Source organism: Typha latifolia, chromosome 9 (genome assembly GCF_019914945.1).
Source record: "Typha latifolia isolate L0001 chromosome 9, TyphaL0001v2, whole genome shotgun sequence".
In the NCBI taxonomy this organism is placed as follows: Eukaryota; Viridiplantae; Streptophyta; class Magnoliopsida; order Poales; family Typhaceae; genus Typha; species Typha latifolia.
Window position 1 is genome coordinate 6,609,746 of NC_133094.1, and position 18,266 is coordinate 6,628,011.

General features: G+C 40.5%; 1 protein-coding gene across 1 annotated transcript; it reads left to right on the forward strand.

The window, feature by feature from the left end:
• The first annotated feature begins 4,702 nt into the window (after nt 1-4,702).
• LOC140795364 (CEN-like protein 2) lies at nt 4,703-7,584 on the forward strand. Its single transcript, XM_073147882.1, has 4 exons — nt 4,703-4,984; nt 5,092-5,153; nt 6,989-7,029; nt 7,141-7,584. The coding sequence occupies exons 1-4, from the start codon at nt 4,784-4,786 to the stop codon at nt 7,356-7,358; spliced, it is 522 nt and encodes a 173-aa protein (XP_073003983.1). The 5' UTR covers nt 4,703-4,783; the 3' UTR covers nt 7,359-7,584.
• Nucleotides 7,585-18,266: the final 10,682 nt, after the last annotated feature.

An 18,266-nucleotide genomic window follows, 5' to 3' on the forward strand; every position in this document is an offset into this window, starting at 1 on the left:
GTGAAGGGCATAAATACAAAAGTTGTAGATCAGGAAGTTACAGATCTAACCCAATTGGTTTCATAATTTTTTAACTATAGAGAATATCTGATGAATGGTTTTCCACGGTTGCGGGGACTGCTTCCTACAATAAATTCAGATCTTTTAAATTATTCCGAACCCGATCTTTTGGTGCAAGAACTCATCAAAGTGGCATCAGAGCTTATCATTTGGTAATAGAGCCCATCAATTTGGTATCAGAGCCTATCAAGTTGTATCAGAGCTTATCAAATTGGTATCATAGCCTATCAATTGATATTAGAGCTCTAATAGTCTTCCCAAACACGAGCCGATATAGGTAAAGGCTGTAATAATTCGGTCGGTTTCAATGTGGTTATCTTAGCCCTTTGACAGACTTCGCAAGCACGGACAAAACTCCTCATATCCCACCTCAATCCTAGCCATGTGCAACTCTGAGATATCCTCCTATAGGTCCTCAAGACACCCTCATGACCAGCCTCTTGAGTTTGGTGGAAGTGCTCTAACAATTTCTGCTGTAATCCATCATTTGTGAGCACCCGAATGCATCCGTAGTCTAGCATCAGACCGTCTCGATTCTCCAACTCTGGATGGCACTCCGGATCATCCAACACCTCTTGCAACAATCTCAAAACATCTGGGTCAGATGTACATCCATACCTCAGCTCGTCAAGGAAGGAAAAGATAGGAGATGAATAGGCTGCAAGCTCGGCGGTATCAGGTTGGCGCGATAGTGCATTCGTCGCTCTATTTTCCGTTCCCTTCTTGTATTGAATTTTATAATTATACCCGAACAATTTTATGACCCATCTTTGCTGTGCCGGAGTGTGTATACGTTGTCTCATAATTTATGGAAGGCTCCTTTGATCGGTTCGTATAATGAATCGTCTATCGATCAAATAAGGCCTCCGTTTTGTCACCACATGCAGAATTGTTAACATCTCTCTCTCATAAGTTGATAATTACTGAGATTTTTATGACAAAGTCTTACTAAAAAAGACTTTGTGATAGGCTCTGATATCATTTTGATAAGCTTTGATACCAAATGTTCAGCTCTGATACCACTTTGATAAGATTTGGAACCAAAGATAGGCTATGCTACGATTCCTTCAAAATCTGAATGTATTATATGAATCATTCTGTGCAACTGTGAAAAAATATTCGTCAGATATTCTCCGTTAGTCAGCAAATTACAAAACTAATTGGATTAGATCCGTAACTTCCTGATCTACAACTTTCGTACTTATGCCCTTCACAGATTTGAACTGTAGTAGAGACGAAAATACGGAATAATGTGGGTGATGGTAGTGGTGACGGGTGGAGTGGATGTTAGGGTTATGGATGGGTATGGAGGTGAAGATGGATAGTGGATGTGATTAAGGGAAGTAGACGTAGGGAACGAAGTTGTCGAGATCCCAAAGAAGAGGGAGGAAGCCTAGAGAGATTAGAAATTATGAGAAACCTTACCAACTATAGAGGTGAAAGAATGGTGAAGACGGAAGGAGAAGTCTAGAGAGAAGATAGGAGGCAAGAAATCAATAATCCAATAGCATAATGAAGTTGGCTGCCATCCACATATTTATAAAGGCAAGCAAACAAGTCCTAAAACAATATGTAACCCTAGTTCTAGAGAATTCCCGCCGATCACGTTCGAACGCACAAAAGACGTTCTATGTATGTGCGAACGCGATGCAGGCGTTCGAACTTGCCCGACTGCGTTCGAACAGACAATATGCGTTCTCTGTATTTTTGAACCTAATGCAGGCGTTCACAAAGGAGTTCGAACACACCCCACTTGCATTCGAACGCGACTTACAAGAATTTTATTTTAATTAAAATAAATAACTAATGTAGTAAGAAAAGATCCTAACTAAATGTATCACAATGGGATGTCCTCCTTGTATTAGTATAGCTCCTATGCCAACACCCAACACATCATATTCCACAATAAACTCTTTGGTGAAGTCCGGTAGCGCTAGAACGGGCGCCGTCATCATTGTTGATTTTAGTGTTTCAAAGGCTAAAGTGGGCTTTATCCGTCCATCTAAATGAGTCCTTCTTCAACAAAGAAGTAAGATGAGCAGCGATCTTGCCATATCTGGCGAAGAATTGATGATAATATCCTGTCAGCCCTAAAAATTTTCTCAATCCGGTGGTAGTAGTAGGAATAGGCCAAGCGGTCATACATGCAATCTTTTGAGGATCCGCCGCCACACCATCTGCTGAAATGATGTTGCCTCCCCATAGGCACTTGGTCTTTTTGATCTTCAATTGGTTTTGCTTCAACAAATTCAGCACATCCTCCAAATTCCGCCAATGCTCCAATTCAGTCCTACTATACACCAAAATATCGTCAAAAAATACCAACACATACCTTCATAAGAAGAGGGGTGACTCGACAGTCGAGGGAAATTAGAAATTAGGAGAAACCTTGCCAACGGTAGAAGTGGAAGGATGGTGAAGAGGGAGGAGGGAGATTAGGGTAGATAGATGATAGAGAGGCAAAAAATTAATATTCCAATAGTATTATGAAGTTAGCTGCCATGCACATATTTATAGAGGCTAGCCAACAAGTCCTAAAATGATATATAACCTTAATTCTAGAGGATTCCCGTCGATCGCGTCGAACGCACCTAATCGCGTTCGAACGCACCAAAAGACGTTCTTTGTATGTGCGAACGCGATGCAGGCGTTCGAACTCGTCCGACCGCGTTCGAACGCACAATATGCATTTTCTATATTTGTGAACTTGATGCAAGCATTCGCAAGGGCATTCGAACACAACCCCTCCTGTGTTTGAATGTGACTTACATAAATTTTATTTTAATAAAAATAAACAACTAATATAATAAGAAAAGATCTTAACTAAGTGTATCACTAGACGAGACCGATCCGGCAGAAGAGGAAGCAGTGGTTGACTAAGAGGCAGGAGGGAGGAGGGAGGAGGTGCAGCTCACAACCAAGTTGAGAGGGGAGAGATAAGGGAGGCAAGGGACAAAGCCAAATAATCCTTGATGAATAAAATTAGTGTTGCACTCCATATATATATAGAGGCTAACTCTAAACCGACTCGAATTAGGACTAAGTTGACTTAAGTAACTTGACTTAACCAAGTGATATTTACATCTCATGACTTGACTAGAATAATTAATAGGCTTGACTAGACCTAATAAACAAAGTAACAACTCGAGTCTATAATTAGTAGGTAGCCAAGTCTATGACTTACTAAAATAGCAAGTGCTAACAAGAGTAAATGACTGAAGTAGAAGAAAGGAGCAGGTTCCACAGGAAGAATTCAACTGCATAGGAGATTCGAATTTAGTGCCAAAAAAAAGGCTCCTTCATAACACATCTATTAAATGACTAAAGCATAGCTTTTGGCTATAACAAGACAAGTTTACGAAACTGGCATCTTCGAATCAAGCAGCACTTAGTTGATCATGGTTCATGAAGAGGCTAAAAGAGTAATATAATTATGCACACCAACACAAGGAACTGCTCTACCTTTTATTACTAAATTTGGAATAAGTGTATCTCTTTCCTAGAGATGACACCTGGCCACTATTAGTTACTCTCTCTCTCTCCCCTTTATTCGCCTCCAACTCACAAAAAGAATATTGCTACTACCAGCAAGTTCCTTTAATGGCAACGCAGATTAGGAAGGGACAAGAAGCACCACACCCAACTCAAGAATTGCTTCCTTTGCCATAACAGGAAAAGCTTCACAAGTGCAACAAATTAGAGTGTCTAAATCTCTCTTCCAGTACTGGTCATGAGTGCTACAATTAAGCATGCACCTAGCAGAAGAGTTCATTTGTTCAGAAAAGAATACAAAGTTCAGAGAAAAAGCACCGCCCTGATTGGTGGGTGTCCATGGTTTTTTCTCAAAATGGTAAAGGAAAGCACTGCCTGCACCAAAGTTTGGAAAGTTTTTCACGTGAACAGCCACGCAACTTATTTCTTTTTAACGCTTCCCTCAGAAGAACTTATATTTTTTAACTCATCGGAACAGTAGCTCACTAAGATGCCTCATTTTAAAGAGTGCTAATTTTCTATACGAATCGATCCATGGTGTTTAAACGAATTTGAGTATAGCATAAATGTTGTCATTAGTGGATAACACGTCAAACATGACTATTAAAGGAGTTTGTTTATTCACTATAGTCTCACTTAACCTAATTCAACCGATTTAAGTTAATCAGGCAATGTTAAAGTCACATCTAGGTTGATATATTTAAGTACAACATGTCTATGCAAATGATGTAATACCAAACTCATGTAAATATGAATTCGCCTAAGATTGCCTCTCCGTACTATGGGGTACTTCGATCTACATCCTTTGCAATACCAGTACTGAAGACGCTCGACGTCTACCGTAAATACAACTGAAGCTAACACAAAATTCCCGTTATTATATATGCATCCTCTTAAATATCAAGCCGGACCCTCAGTGGGTCCATCAAAAGTGACACGAAAAGTGATATATCTCATTTACCCATACAAATTAAATACCCCTTTAATCTACACTTCTCATGATTGTTTTGAGGACAGCGAAGCCACGTAAAGCACATGGTGTGACCTTTATAATTTTGATCTCATCTTCTAACGACTCCACATTCTCCTTGAAGTGGAAATATGTAAGTTTCTCCTCCTATAAATAGAGGCTTAAGCTTCCAGTTCAACTCCAAGCAACAAGCCTTTCTCTAACCAAACTAAAAGACTCTCTTAAGCTTCTGTTTCCATTTAGCTTCCAACACTTGGAGCGATGGCAAGATCATCAGATCCGCTCACTGTTGGGAGAGTGATTGGAGAAGTTATTGACTCATTCAACCCAAGCGTGAAGATGATTGTGACTTACAACTCCAACAAACTGGTTTGCAATGGTCACGAGTTCTACCCTTCTGCAGTGGCATCCAAACCAAAGGTTGAGGTCCAAGGGGGTGATCTCAGGACTTTCTTCACACTAGTATGCCTCAAAATTAAATTTAACTCCTAGCTGTTTCTATTGCTTTCCATGTCATGCGTCCCTTCTTTTTAAGTTCTATTAAAAAATGCGTAACCTCAAAATTACAGGTGATGACAGATCCAGATGTACCGGGCCCAAGTGATCCATACCTCAGGGAACATCTACACTGGTAATCCCTAAAAGGGCTTTCTTTCTCCTCATAAAAGAAAGAGTGTTAGGATATGAAAGATTAAAATTATCTTTCTTTAATAGCCCGAGCTTTTTGAGCAATCGTTCATTTAATTTGATTTTAGAGAACGTTCCTAGTTTGAACCCTAGTAGGTCTACCTTATCAATTGAATAAAAAATCAAAATCAAAATCAACTATCAACTATCGTTTACTAATATATATATATATATATATATATAAACTTTATTTTAGAACTTTGTGAAACAAATTTGATACTTTTTAACTATTGCTTAGGCCTCGAAATTGCAAAATTAAAGTTTATCCCAAAGTGGAGAAAGAGACGGGGCTCATACATTTCACTTCCAGCTAAACATTAATCAATCCAAAGACATATTCAATAATATAAAATTACTAAATATTTTATCTTGATATATAATTGACGAACCTGGTAGCTTTCCTGTTTGAAGACAGCCAGTAAGCTTCTCACATAGCGTCAGTCAATTGCATTAGATTCATGCAATCGATGTTGTAGATGAATTGAGAGAGAAAGCGAGGTCCAAATCTATTACATGAATGAATGGGCCAATTTTTTTTTTTTTGTTGAGAAAACGAGCCTAATTTATTCTCTAGAGGGTTCAGCCAGGGGTTGGAGGCGACCCCAAGCCCGAGCAACTGTATGCGCTTCTTATTATTGATAATTAAAAATAATAATAATAGAAGTCTCTACTTGATAAGAAACTTTTTTAAGTTTACTTTTACAATTAGATTTTTAGAATTTTTTCCGTACAAGTCTCTTTATATTAGTGTAATAAGTAAATAGCTACTTATCTCAATACTTCTATTTTTTTCTTATCTTTTCTTCCATACTTTTATATTTACTAATTATTATTTTATTTAAAAAAATATTATTTTAATAAACTATCATTTTAATCTCTCTCTATCTCTTTTCTCTTTTTCTTCTCTTTTACTCCTCTCCTCATCTACTACAAAGGATATTTTAATTATTTTTTAAACTATTATTTCAACTAAATTCACATCATATTCAATATAATTATTACATATTATACTAATATATAAAGAACAATCATGATAACTTATATCAATATAAACTTTTTGTGTAAATATAATAAATAAATATAGCTATAGAACCTATTTCAAATGGGACGGTATTTACCGATTTTAGCATCCTAAAATCCAAAACTTTTCCTTATTTGTCCTCGTCAAACTAGCACAGTGGACCTCACTAGTGAAAAACGCGTTCAATCTGTGTGGCGACACTTTATTATAGCTTCGCACTATGGGATTAAACATTTACTAACAAACTTGCTAGATTTTAATTTTCATTGTTGGGTCCAGAGGTATAAGAGTAGACTCCGCTAAGGCTAAGGTATTTTTTTTCCAAAAGGACAATGCGACCTACAATTATATAGTTCTAAATAACGATGGATTACTATCAAAGAGAGACCTTATTCTTGCGGAACTAAAGAGAGAATTCATCCAGTTAGATAATAAAAAGAGAGTGGATATGGAATATTGAAGTTAGCTCACAGTATCAGAATATTCCTTTTTCGTGTTAAAAAAAATAGAAAAACTGTGGCTTTGGGTTATGAGGCCAGGTCTCGACGGCCACGACGTAGAATTCTTACAACTAAACCACAGCCACTAGGTTTTGCAAACTGTATTATTCTTAATTATTATCTGCAGTGCCACATAACTAGTCTATGTTGGGATCTTAATTAGTTAATACATACAGTACTATATTGGTGTCATTTATTTCATTTGCCTGCACTTCGAGAAGACATCTGATCCTGGAACTTTTTCAATTCAAATTACAGGATCGTGACCGACATACCTGGCACAACAGATATTTCTTTTGGTGGGCCATTCTCACTGATCTTAGTTCTTGTACAAAGCTTTTCTTCTATATATGGGTATGAAATAACTAATATATATAGTCCTTGGTGGGGTATATTATATATATATACAGGAAAAGAGGTGGTGAGCTACGAGAGCCCAAGGCCCAACATAGGAATCCATCGCTTCGTGTTCGTTCTCTTCCAGCAGAAGCGAAGGCAAGCAGTGAGTGTCCCGCCCTCCAGAGACGGCTTCAGCACTCGCCGCTTTGCCCGCGACAACGATCTCGGCCTCCCTGTCGCTGCCGTCTACTTCGACGCTCAAAGGGAGACTGCCGCTCGAAGGCGCTAATTAATTCATTAACGCTGCCACGTACTATGCATGAGCTATCTATATCTCTTTCTCAAAGTACCAGTATTATTTTCAAGGTATCAGCAGTTTAATAAAAGAAGTAATTACGAGCGAGTGCCTGTGTTGAATAAGACGGGAGTTACCTGTATGTTGTACGAGTCGTAATGGGTAATGTACCAGTTTGTTTATGGAAGTGCATGATAGATTAACGCGCATACTTCGATGGTAATCCATGTTACCTGGTAGCTGGGCTAAAAAAGACCACGTCTTTGGCAGTTGAGGATTGGAGGACCAAGTCTTTTGCGTACAAGCTTGTTAGGAGCTTATTTAGCAGATTTATCTCAATGAAAAACAATCTCCAACTAGTCCCATGATTAACTTTTCATTTGAATATTCAATTTCAGCTCAATTCCTTTTAAAAAGCCATGAACTCCTTTATTGATGTGTAACAGTCGCCTTTGATGAACATAATTTTCTATCCGATTTGATAATTTTAACAGAATTTAGCATGGAACTTACGAAGATAACTAGGTTCGATCCAACTGTTGGATTGATCTGAGATTCGGATATATTTTTCCTCTGGAAGTTAGGAATCTCGTCGATCGAACGAGTAGATTGAAAGTTACATATGAAACAATGACCGAAGATTAGGAGATAGCAGGATGGACGTGGAATATGTGGTTAGGGTTATGGGAGATGATTATGGGTATGGTGGATGGATTAGTACTTGAAACTAGATGAGGTGACAAAAGGGAACTTCTAGGTATGGCTGGTTGCTAGATGGGGGGGAGCGAAGAGCGAAGGGCCTTTGCTTTTGATGTGATGAGGGTTTCATCCTCGGTCATCAGTGTTCTAAATCGATCGGGAGTGTGATGCTTATTGATGGTCTTGTGAACGATGATGAGGTAGTTGATGATGGAGAGTGTCGAGAGGAGGTCCATGAGGAGACCGTTGAGGAGTGTGTGGAGGAAGATATGGATGGCAGCCAACTTCATTATGCTATTGGATTACTTATTTCTTGCCTCTCTATCATCTATCTACCCTAATCTCCCTCCTCTCTCTTCACCATCCTTTCACCTCTACCGTTGGCAAGGTTTCTTCTAACTTCTATGAGGATGAGGTTGATCCCTATGGAGATGGTGATAGACGTGCTCAAGGATTTAGAGAAGGAGATCAACCCGCACAAAGGTTTAGACCTAAACCAAGGATCTTTCACGAACCGCACGCTTGGACTTCCCAAAATTCCAAGGCGGTGATCCAATAGATTGGGTGTTTCAAGTTGAACAATATTTTGATTATCAATGTATAGCGAAAGATACAAAAGTCTAGATGCCAAGCTTTCACCTCCAAGAAACGGCATTGCATTGGCATAGATTGGTTATTCGTGGTGGTGAATTTATCGGATGGGCTGATTTTTGTAAGAGGATTACACGCAAATTTGGCATAGCGGCATATGAGGATTTTGCTACCACATTAAGTAAGATGGTTTAAAGGATTACCGTATTGGAGTACCAAGCTGAGTTTGAAAGAGTTTGTAGTCATTGTGAGCCACCGTGGCCTGAACATACATTGTTGAGTACATTTATTTCAGGGCTGCGAGAGGAGATACAAGTGGATATTCGTGCTCTATGTCCTACTACTCTTGAGGAGGCCTTTGAGAAGGCCGTGAGGATGGAAAAAAAGCATAGGGCTCTAAAGATGGTAGCGAAAACCAATTGAGACAATCGAGATAGGCAGTTTGCTACTAGAAAGCCTATTGGAAATTCTATGGTTTTAAAAATAGCAGTTGCGACTGCTAGACCACGACCACCTTTGAGACCTTTTTCCAACGTTAGAGGAGGCACTAGACCTCCCGTTCGAACTCTCACACCTGCCTAGGTGGAGGAGCGAAGAGCAAAGGGTCTTTGCTTTTGATGTGATGAGCGTTTCACCCGCGATCATCAGTGTTCTAAACTGATCGGGAGTGTGATGTGTATCGATGGTCCTGAGGACGATGATGAGGTAGTTGATGATGGAGAGTGTCGAGAGAAGGTCCATGAGGAGACCGTTGAGGAGTGTGTGGAGGAAGATATGGATGGCAGCCAATTTCATTATGCTATTAGATTATTGATTTCTTGCCTCTCTATCATCTATCTACCCTAATCTCCCTCCTCCCTCTTTACCATCCTTCCACCTCTACCATTGGCAAGGTTTCTCCTAACTTCTAATCTCCCTCGATTGTCGAGCCACCCCTCTTTTTTGGGATATCGACCACTTCGTTCCCTTCGTCTACATCCTTTAACCACATCCACAATTCACCTTCATCTCCACACCCATCCATAACCCTAACATCCACTTCCACCCGTCACCACCACCATCACCCATGTTATTCCGTATTTTCGTCCCAGTTGAAGTTTGAATCTATGAAGGGCGTAAATATAAAAGTTGTATTCAAGGAGTTACAAATCTAATCCACTTAGTTTCATAATTTTCTGACTACAGGAGAATATTTGACAAATAGTTTTTCACAGTTATGCAGACTGATTTCTATAATACATCCAGATCTTGAAGGAATCGTTGCGTAACCTATCTTATCAAGTGGGAACCACATTGAAGTCGACTAGATTGCTATAGTTTTTACCTATACTGGATCAAGTTTGGGAAGACATTTCTATGGATTTCATAGAGGGTATTCTACTGGTATGTAGTTATTCTGTTATCTTTATGGTGGTTGACAAATCGAGCAAGTATGCACACTTTTCAGCATTGTCACATCCATTTTCAGCCAAGTCGGTGGCTTAGAGATGTTACTCGGTTACATGGCATGCCATGCACGATTGTCTCGGATCATTATCTTGTATTTATGAGTGACTTTTGGAAGGAGTTTTTAAGATTGCAGGGGACTTAATTGAACTTCAGTTCGGCCTACCATCCTGATACGTTTAGTTACGTTCTTTTCTTACCGTATTAGTTGTTTATTTTCATTAAAATAAAATTCATGTAAGTCGCGATCGAACGCAAGTGGGGTCGTGTTCAAATACCCTTGCGAACGCCTGCATCAGGTTCTCAAATATAGAGAACGCACACTCTGATACCAATATGATAGGCTTTGATACCAATATGATAAGCTTTGATACAACTTTGATAAGCTCTGATACCAAATTGATAAGTTATTATACCAAAAGTTCGGCTGTGGAACATGCTCCTAAGTTCATCCATATTTGCACTCATGGACATTGGTTGACTCAGTCCTGCCGTGATCGCTCCAAAGAAATCGGCCTCACGGTTAGGGTCATCGTGGATTGAGTCTTCCCTTGTCGGTGTGCTCTTCATAGGTCTCCTTGTTAATGTCATCTTTCTTGTTTCAACCATTAATAGAGGTCTAAGATTTGCCTACTCTGATACCAATTGATAGACTCTGAGACCAAATTGATCAGTTCTTGTACTAAAAGGTCGACTACGAAATAATTCCTTAAGATCTAAATTTATTACAGAAATCAGTCCATGCAATTGTGGGAAAATATTCGTCAGATATTATTTTGTAGTTAGAAAATTATGAAACTAAGTGGATTAGATTCATAACGTTCTGATCTACAACTTTAGCATTTATGCCCTTCGCAGATTTGAACTAAAACTAGGACAAAAACATGGAATAACGTAGGTGATGGTGGTGGTGACGGGTGGAGTGGATGTTCGGGTTATGGATGGGTATGGAGGTGAAGGTGGATGGTGGATGTGATTAAATAATATAAACGAAGGGAATGAAGTGGTCAAGATCACAAAGAAGAGGGGTGGCTCGATAGTCAAGGGAGATTAGAAGTTAGGAGAAACCTTACCAACGGTAAAGGTGGAAGGATGGTGTATAGGGAGGGAGATTAGGGTAGATAGATGATAGAGAGGCAAGAAATCAATAATCCAATATCATAATGAAGTTGGCTGCCATCCACATATTTATAGAGGCTAGCCAACAAGTCCTAAAACAATATGTAACCCTAATTCTAAAGGATTCTAGTCGATGGCGTTCGAATACGCCCGATCGCGTTCGAACGCACCAAAAGACGTCCTCTGTATGTGCGAACGTGATGTAGGCATTCGAACGCGGGCGTTCGAGCTCGCCCGACCGCGTTCGAATGCAGAATATGCGTTCTCTGTATTTGTGAACCTGATGTAGGCGTTCGTAAGGGCATTCGAACGCAACCCCACCTGCGTTCGAACGTCACTTACAGAAAGTTTATTTTAATAAAAATAAATAACTAATGCAGTAAGAAAAGATCCTAACTAAATGTATTAGCCCATCATGCTTCCCCCACCTTGCCCCCAAGGTGAAAAGTAGAAGAAACGCTCCAAGATATCAGTCTCCAACTCCCATGTAGCCTCATCGGATGGCTTGCCAAGCCACTCCATTAGAATCTTCATTTCCAATCTGCTACCATGTCGTCTTCGGCGTCTAGCAAGTACACGAACTGGCTCAACAATCTCTGTCTCCTCCAATGGCTCTGATAGAGCTGGTCCAACAATCTCATGATCTCCAATCCACTCCCTCAGTAATGAAACATGGAAGACAGGATACACTCTCGATCCCTCCAACAGCTCCAAACGATATGCAACTGGACCAATACGCTCCAACACCTAAAACGAACCAAAGTAGCGATGTACTAACTTTTAGTTTTGCATCGGACGTAAGGTCGCTTGTCCATCTATAACTTTCGTATTTATGCCCTTCACAGATTCAAAACACAACAGGGACAAAAATATGGAATAAGGTGGGTGATGGTGGTGATGATGGGTGGAGTGGATGTTAGGGTTATGGATGGGTATGGAGATGAAGGTGGATGGGGGATGTGGTTAAGGGATGTAGACGAAGGGGAAGAAGTGGTTGAGATCCCAAAGAAGAGGGGTTGCTCGACAGATGAGGGAGATTCGAAGTTAGGAGAAACCTTGCCAACGGTAGAGGTGGAAGGATGGTGAAGAGGGAGGAGGGAGAGAGTCTAGAGAGAAGATAGGAGGCAAAAAATTAATAATCCAATTCCATAATGAATTTGGCTACCATCCACATATTTATAGAGGATAGCTAATAAGTCCTAAAACAATAAGTAACCCTAATTCTAGAGGATTCCTACCTATTGTGTTTGAATGCACAAAAGACGTTCTCTGAATGTGCAAATGTGATGTAGGCATTCGAACGCACAATATGGGTTATCTGTATTTGTGAACCTTATGTAGGTGTTCGTAAGAGCGTTCGAACGCGACCCCACTTGCGTTCGAATGCAACCTATAGGAGTTTTATTTTAATGAAAATAAGCAACTAATGCAATAAGAAAAGATCCTAAGTAAGTGTATCAGCCCACCACGCTTCCCCCACCTTGCTCTCAAAGTGAAAAGTCGGGGAAACGCTCCAAAATGTCAGTCTCCAACTATCAAGTCACCTCATCGGATGGCTTTCCAAGCCACACAACTAAAATCTCCATCTCCAATCTGGTACCATGTCGTCGTCGGCGTCTTGCAAGTACATGAACTGGCTCTACAATCTCTATCTCCTCTAATGGGTCCGGTAGCACTGATCCAATGATCTCATGATCTCCTATCCGCTCCTTTAGCAATGAAACATGAAAGATAGGATGCATTCTCGACCCCTCCGACAGCTCCAAATAATATTCAATCGGACCAATACGCTCCAACACCCGAAACAGACCAAGGTAGCGATGTGCTACTTTTTGATTATGCATCGGACATAAAGTCACCTGTCGATACGATTGCACCCTCAGAATCACCCAACTCCCGATGTCGAACTCCTACTCCCTATGGCTACGATCATAAGATGGACACGCAACCTCCTCAATGTGGCGTCTCTATCCATCAACGCTAAGTCAACCTCCGTTCGATCTGCATATGCCACTGGATCATAAACGTGTAATGTCAGAGCCGTGCGTCCATACACCACCTCAAATGGAGTCATGCCAATATTGCTATGGTAGGCAGTGTTATAAGACCACTACGCCCACGGTAAGAACTCCAACCATCGTCTCCGCATCTCTCCAACAAAGCACCTCAAGTACTGCTCAATGCCATGATTAACCACTTCGGTTTGGCCGTCCGTCTGTGGATGGTAGGCTAAACTGAAGGTCAATTAAGTCCCCTACAATGTGAAAAACTTAGTCCAAAAGTTATTCATAAATACACGATCACGATCCGAGACAATCGTGCGTGGCATGCCATGTAACGGAGCAACATCTCTAACAAAAATTTCAACCACCGACTTGGCTAAAAATGGATGTGACAATACTGAAAAGTGCGCATACTTACTCAATCTGTCAACCATCATAAAGATAACGGAATAACCACTTATCAGCGAAAGACCCTCTATGAAATCTATAGAAATGTCTTCCCAAACACGCTCCGATATAAGTAAAAGCTGTAGTAATTCGGCCGGTTTCAATGTGGTTGCCTTAGCCCTTTGAGAGACTTCGCAAACACGGACAAATCTCCTCACATCCCGTCTCAATCCTGGCTACGTGCAACTCTGGGATATCCTCCTATAAGTCCTCAAGACACCCTCAATGCCAGCTTCTAGAGTTTGGTGGAAGTGCTCCAACAATTTCTGCCGCAATCCATCATTTGCGGGTACTCGAATGCATCCGCGGTCCAGCAGCAAACCGCCTCAATTCTTCAACTCTAGATGGCACTCCAGATCATCCATCACCTCCAATCTCAAAATATCTGGGTCAGATATAATGCATACCTCAGATCGTCAAGGAAGGGAAAGGTAGGAGATGAATAGGCTACAAAAGTATTGAAGGCTCTTTTGATCGGTTCGGATAATGAATCACCTACCAATCAAATAAGGCCTCCACTTTGTCACCGCATGCAGAATTGCTAATATCTCTCTCTCATAAGTCGATAATTGTTGAGATTTTTGGGATAAAGTCTTGCTAAGATAGGCAATGGGACGTCCTCCTTGCATTAGTACAGCTCCTATGCCAACACTAGACGCATCTAATAAGCTCTAATACCAATAATAAGCTCTAATACCAATGATAAGCTCTGATACCAATTTGATAAGCGCTGATACCAATTTTTAAGCTCTAATACCAAATTGATAGATTCTCGAACTAAAGATAGGCTACGTAACGATTCCTTCAAGATCTGAATGTATTATAGAAATCAGTCCGTGCAATTATGGAAAACTATTCGTCAGATATTCTTCGGTAGTCAAAAAATTATGAAACGAATTCGATTAGATCCATAACAACTTTCGTATTTATGCCCTTCACATATTCGAACTGTACCAGGGACAAAAACATGGAATAACATGGGTGATGGTGGTGGTCACGGGTGAAGTGGATGTTAGGGTTATGGATGAATATAGAGATGAAGGTGGATTGTGCATTAGATTTAGGGATATAGACGAAGGGAACGAAGTGGTCGAGATTCCAAAGAAGAGGGGTGGCTCGATAGTTGAGGGAGATTAGAAGTTAGGAGAAACCTTGCCAACGGTAGAGGTGAAAAGATGGTGATGAGGGAGGAGGGAGATTAGGGTAGATAGATGATATAGAGGCAAGAAATTAATAATCCAATAGCATAATGAATTTAGCTGCCATCCACATATATATAGGGGCTAGCCAATAAGTCCTAAAATATTATGTAACCCTAATTCTAGAAGATTCCCGCCGATTGCGTTCGAACGAACCAAAAGATGTTCTCTGTATGTGCGAACGCGGGCGTTCAAACTTGTCTGACTGCATTCGAACGCACAATACGTGTTCTCTGTATTTGCGAACCTGATGCAGGCGTTCGCAACGACATTCGAATGCGACCCCACCTGTGTTTGAATGCGACTTACAGAAAATTTATTTTAGTGAAAATAAACAACTAATGCAGTAAGAAAAGTTCCTAACTAATTGTATCTGCATCACATTCCATAGTGAACTCTTTGGTGAAGTCAGGTAGAGCTAAAACGGGTGCTGTCGTCATTGCTGTTTTTAGTTTTTCAAAGGCAGTGGCTTCATCCGTCCATCGCTGGTCCTTCTTGAGGCACCGATCGTCATCGAGGAGATGACGAATCTGATCGGTTCATGACATATTCTTTTAAATCATTATGATCCTTTTGATTGCTTTAACTCTATGCAACAATGTTTGGAACATGCCTCTAAGTTCATCCGCCAAGCCCATATTCATACCCATGGACGTTGATTGACTCGGTCCTGCCACGGTTGCTCCAAAGGAATCGACCTCAAGGTTAAGGTTATCGTTGGTTGAGTCTTCTCTTATCAGTGTGCTCTCCATATGTCTCTTTGTTAATGTCATTTTCCTTATTTCAACTATTAATGGAGGTCTAAGGTTCACTTAGCTCTCATACTAGATTGATGGGTTACGGTACCAAAAGATCGGCTATGGAGCAATTCCTTCAAGATCTGGATGTAGTATAGGAATCAGTCCGTGCAACCGTTGGAAAATATTCATCAAATATTTAAATATTCTCTGGTAGTCAGAAAATTACGAAATCAATTGGGTTATATTTGAAACTTCATGATCTACAACTTTCATATTTATGCCTTTCGCAGATTTGAAATGCAATTGGGACGAAAATATAAAATAACGTGTGTGATGGTGGTGGTGACGGGTGGAGTGGATGTTAGGGTTATGGATGGGTATGGAGGTAAAGGTGGATGGTAGATGTGGTTAAGGATGTAGACAAAGGGAACAAAGTGGTCGAGATTCTAAAGAATAGGGGTAACTTGATAGACGAGGGAGAATATAAGTTAGGAGATACATTGCCAATGGTAGAGGTGAAAGGATGGTGAAGAGGGAGGAGGGAGAGAGTCTAAGAGAAGATACGAGGCAAGAAATTAATAATCCAATTCCATAATAAATTTGGCTGCCATACACATACTTATAGATGCTAGTCAACAAGTCCTAATAATAATGAGTAACCCTAAATCTAGAGTATTTTCGCCGATTGAGTTTGAATGCACCCGATCATATTCGAACACACAAAAGACGTTCTCTATATGTGCAAACGCGATGCAAGCATTCAAACACGGCGTTATGAACTCGCTCGACCGCGTTCGAATGCATTTTTCGCGTCCTCTGTATTTGCGAACCTGATGCAGGTGTTCGCAAGGGCGTTCCAACGCGATCCCACCTGCGTTCGAGCGCGACCTATAGAAATTTTATTTTAATGAAAATAAACAACTAATATAATAAGAAAATATCCTAACTAAGTGTATTAATTAAGAAGTCCAAGTGCCTATGGGGAATACCACAAGTGGAGTATTTAGGCCACATCATAACAACGAAAGGAGTGGCGGCAGATCCTCAAAAGGTGGTGCGCATGACAGCTTGGTCGATCCCTACTTCCGCAATAGGATTGCGTGGCTTTTTGGGGCTAATTGTGTATTATCGCTGCTTCATCACCGAGTATGGCTAGATCACTGCTCCTCTCACTTATTTGCTGAGGAAGGACTCTTTTAGATGGACGGAGAAAGTCACTACAGCCTTTGAAAAAATTAAAAACAGCAATGACAACAACACCTATTCTAGCTCTACCGAACTTCACCAAAGAGTTTGTTGTCTAATACGGTGTGTTGGGAGTTAGTGTAGGAGTTGTACTAATGCAAGGAGGACATCCCATAGCCTTTCTCAATAAGGCTTTACAACAAAAATCCTAGCAATTATCGACCTATGAGAGGGAGATGTTGGCAAAGTGGAGCCCTTATTTGATCAGTAGGCGATTTATTATTCAAACCGATCAAATGAGTCTTCCATACTTTATGGGACAGCAAATTCACACTCCTACACAGCAGAGATGGGTACAAAATTGCTAGGGTATGATAATGAAATTCTATACAAGAAGGGGACAGAAAATAGAGCGACAAATACATTATCGTGCCAACCCAATACCACCAGCTCGCAACCATTTCTTCTCCCACTTTTTCTTTTCTTGACGAGCTGAGATATAAATGTACATTTGACCCAGATGTTATGAGATTGTTACAGGAGGTATTGGATGATCCGGAGCGCCATACAGAGTTGGAGAAACGAGGCGGTTTGCTACTGGACCGCGACAAATTGAGGCAAAAATTGTTAGAGCACTTCCACCAAACTTCGGAGGCTGGTCATGAAGGTGTCTTGAGGACTTATAGGAGGATATCACAAAGCTGCACATGACTATGACTGAGGTGAGATGTGAGGAGTTTTATCTATGCTTGTGAAGTCTATCAAAGGGCTAAGGCAACCACATTGAAACCGATCAGATTACTACAACCTTTACCTATACCAGATTGTGTTTGGGAAGACATTTTTATGGATTTCATAGAGGGTCTTTCGCTGATACGTGGTTATTCCGTTATCTTTGTGGTGGTTGACAGATTGAGTAAGTAAACACACTTTTCGGTATTGTCACATCCATTTTTAGCCAAGTCAGTGGCTGAAATTTTTATTAGAGATGTTGCTCAGTTACATGGCATGCCACACACGATTGTCTCGGATCGTGATCATGTATTTATGAGGAACTTTTGGACTGAGTTTTCCAGATTGCAGATGCCACTAGGTCAAGAAGGTGTCTTGAGGACTTATAGGAGGATATCACAGAGCTACACATGACTACGACTGAGGTGAGATGTGAGGAGTTTTGTCCGTGCTTGTGAAGTCTATCAAAGGGCTAAGACAACCACATTGAAACTGATCAGATTATACAGCCTTTACCTATACCAGACCGTGTTTGGGAAGACATTTCTATGGATTTCATAGAGGGTCTTTCACTGATACGTGGTTATTCCATTATCTTTGTGGTGGTTGACAGATTGACCAAGTATGCATACTTTTTGGCATTCTCACAACCATTTTTAGCCAAATCAGCGGTTGAAATTTTTGTGAGAGATATTGCTCGATTACATGGCATGTCACACACGATTGTCTCGGATCGTGATC

What these genes read in the sequence shown, in the direction of transcription:
- LOC140795364 (XM_073147882.1), top strand. Translation starts at nt 4,784, where the DNA reads ATGGCAAGATCATCAGATCCGCTCACTGTTGGGAGAGTGATTGGAGAA. An exon ending in TCAGGACTTTCTTCACACTA is followed by an intron (nt 4,985 to 5,091) that starts GTATGCCTCAAA and finishes TCAAAATTACAG; the next exon opens with GTGATGACAGATCCAGATGT. An exon ending in CACAACAGATATTTCTTTTG is followed by an intron (nt 7,030 to 7,140) that starts GTGGGCCATTCT and finishes ATATATATACAG; the next exon opens with GAAAAGAGGTGGTGAGCTAC.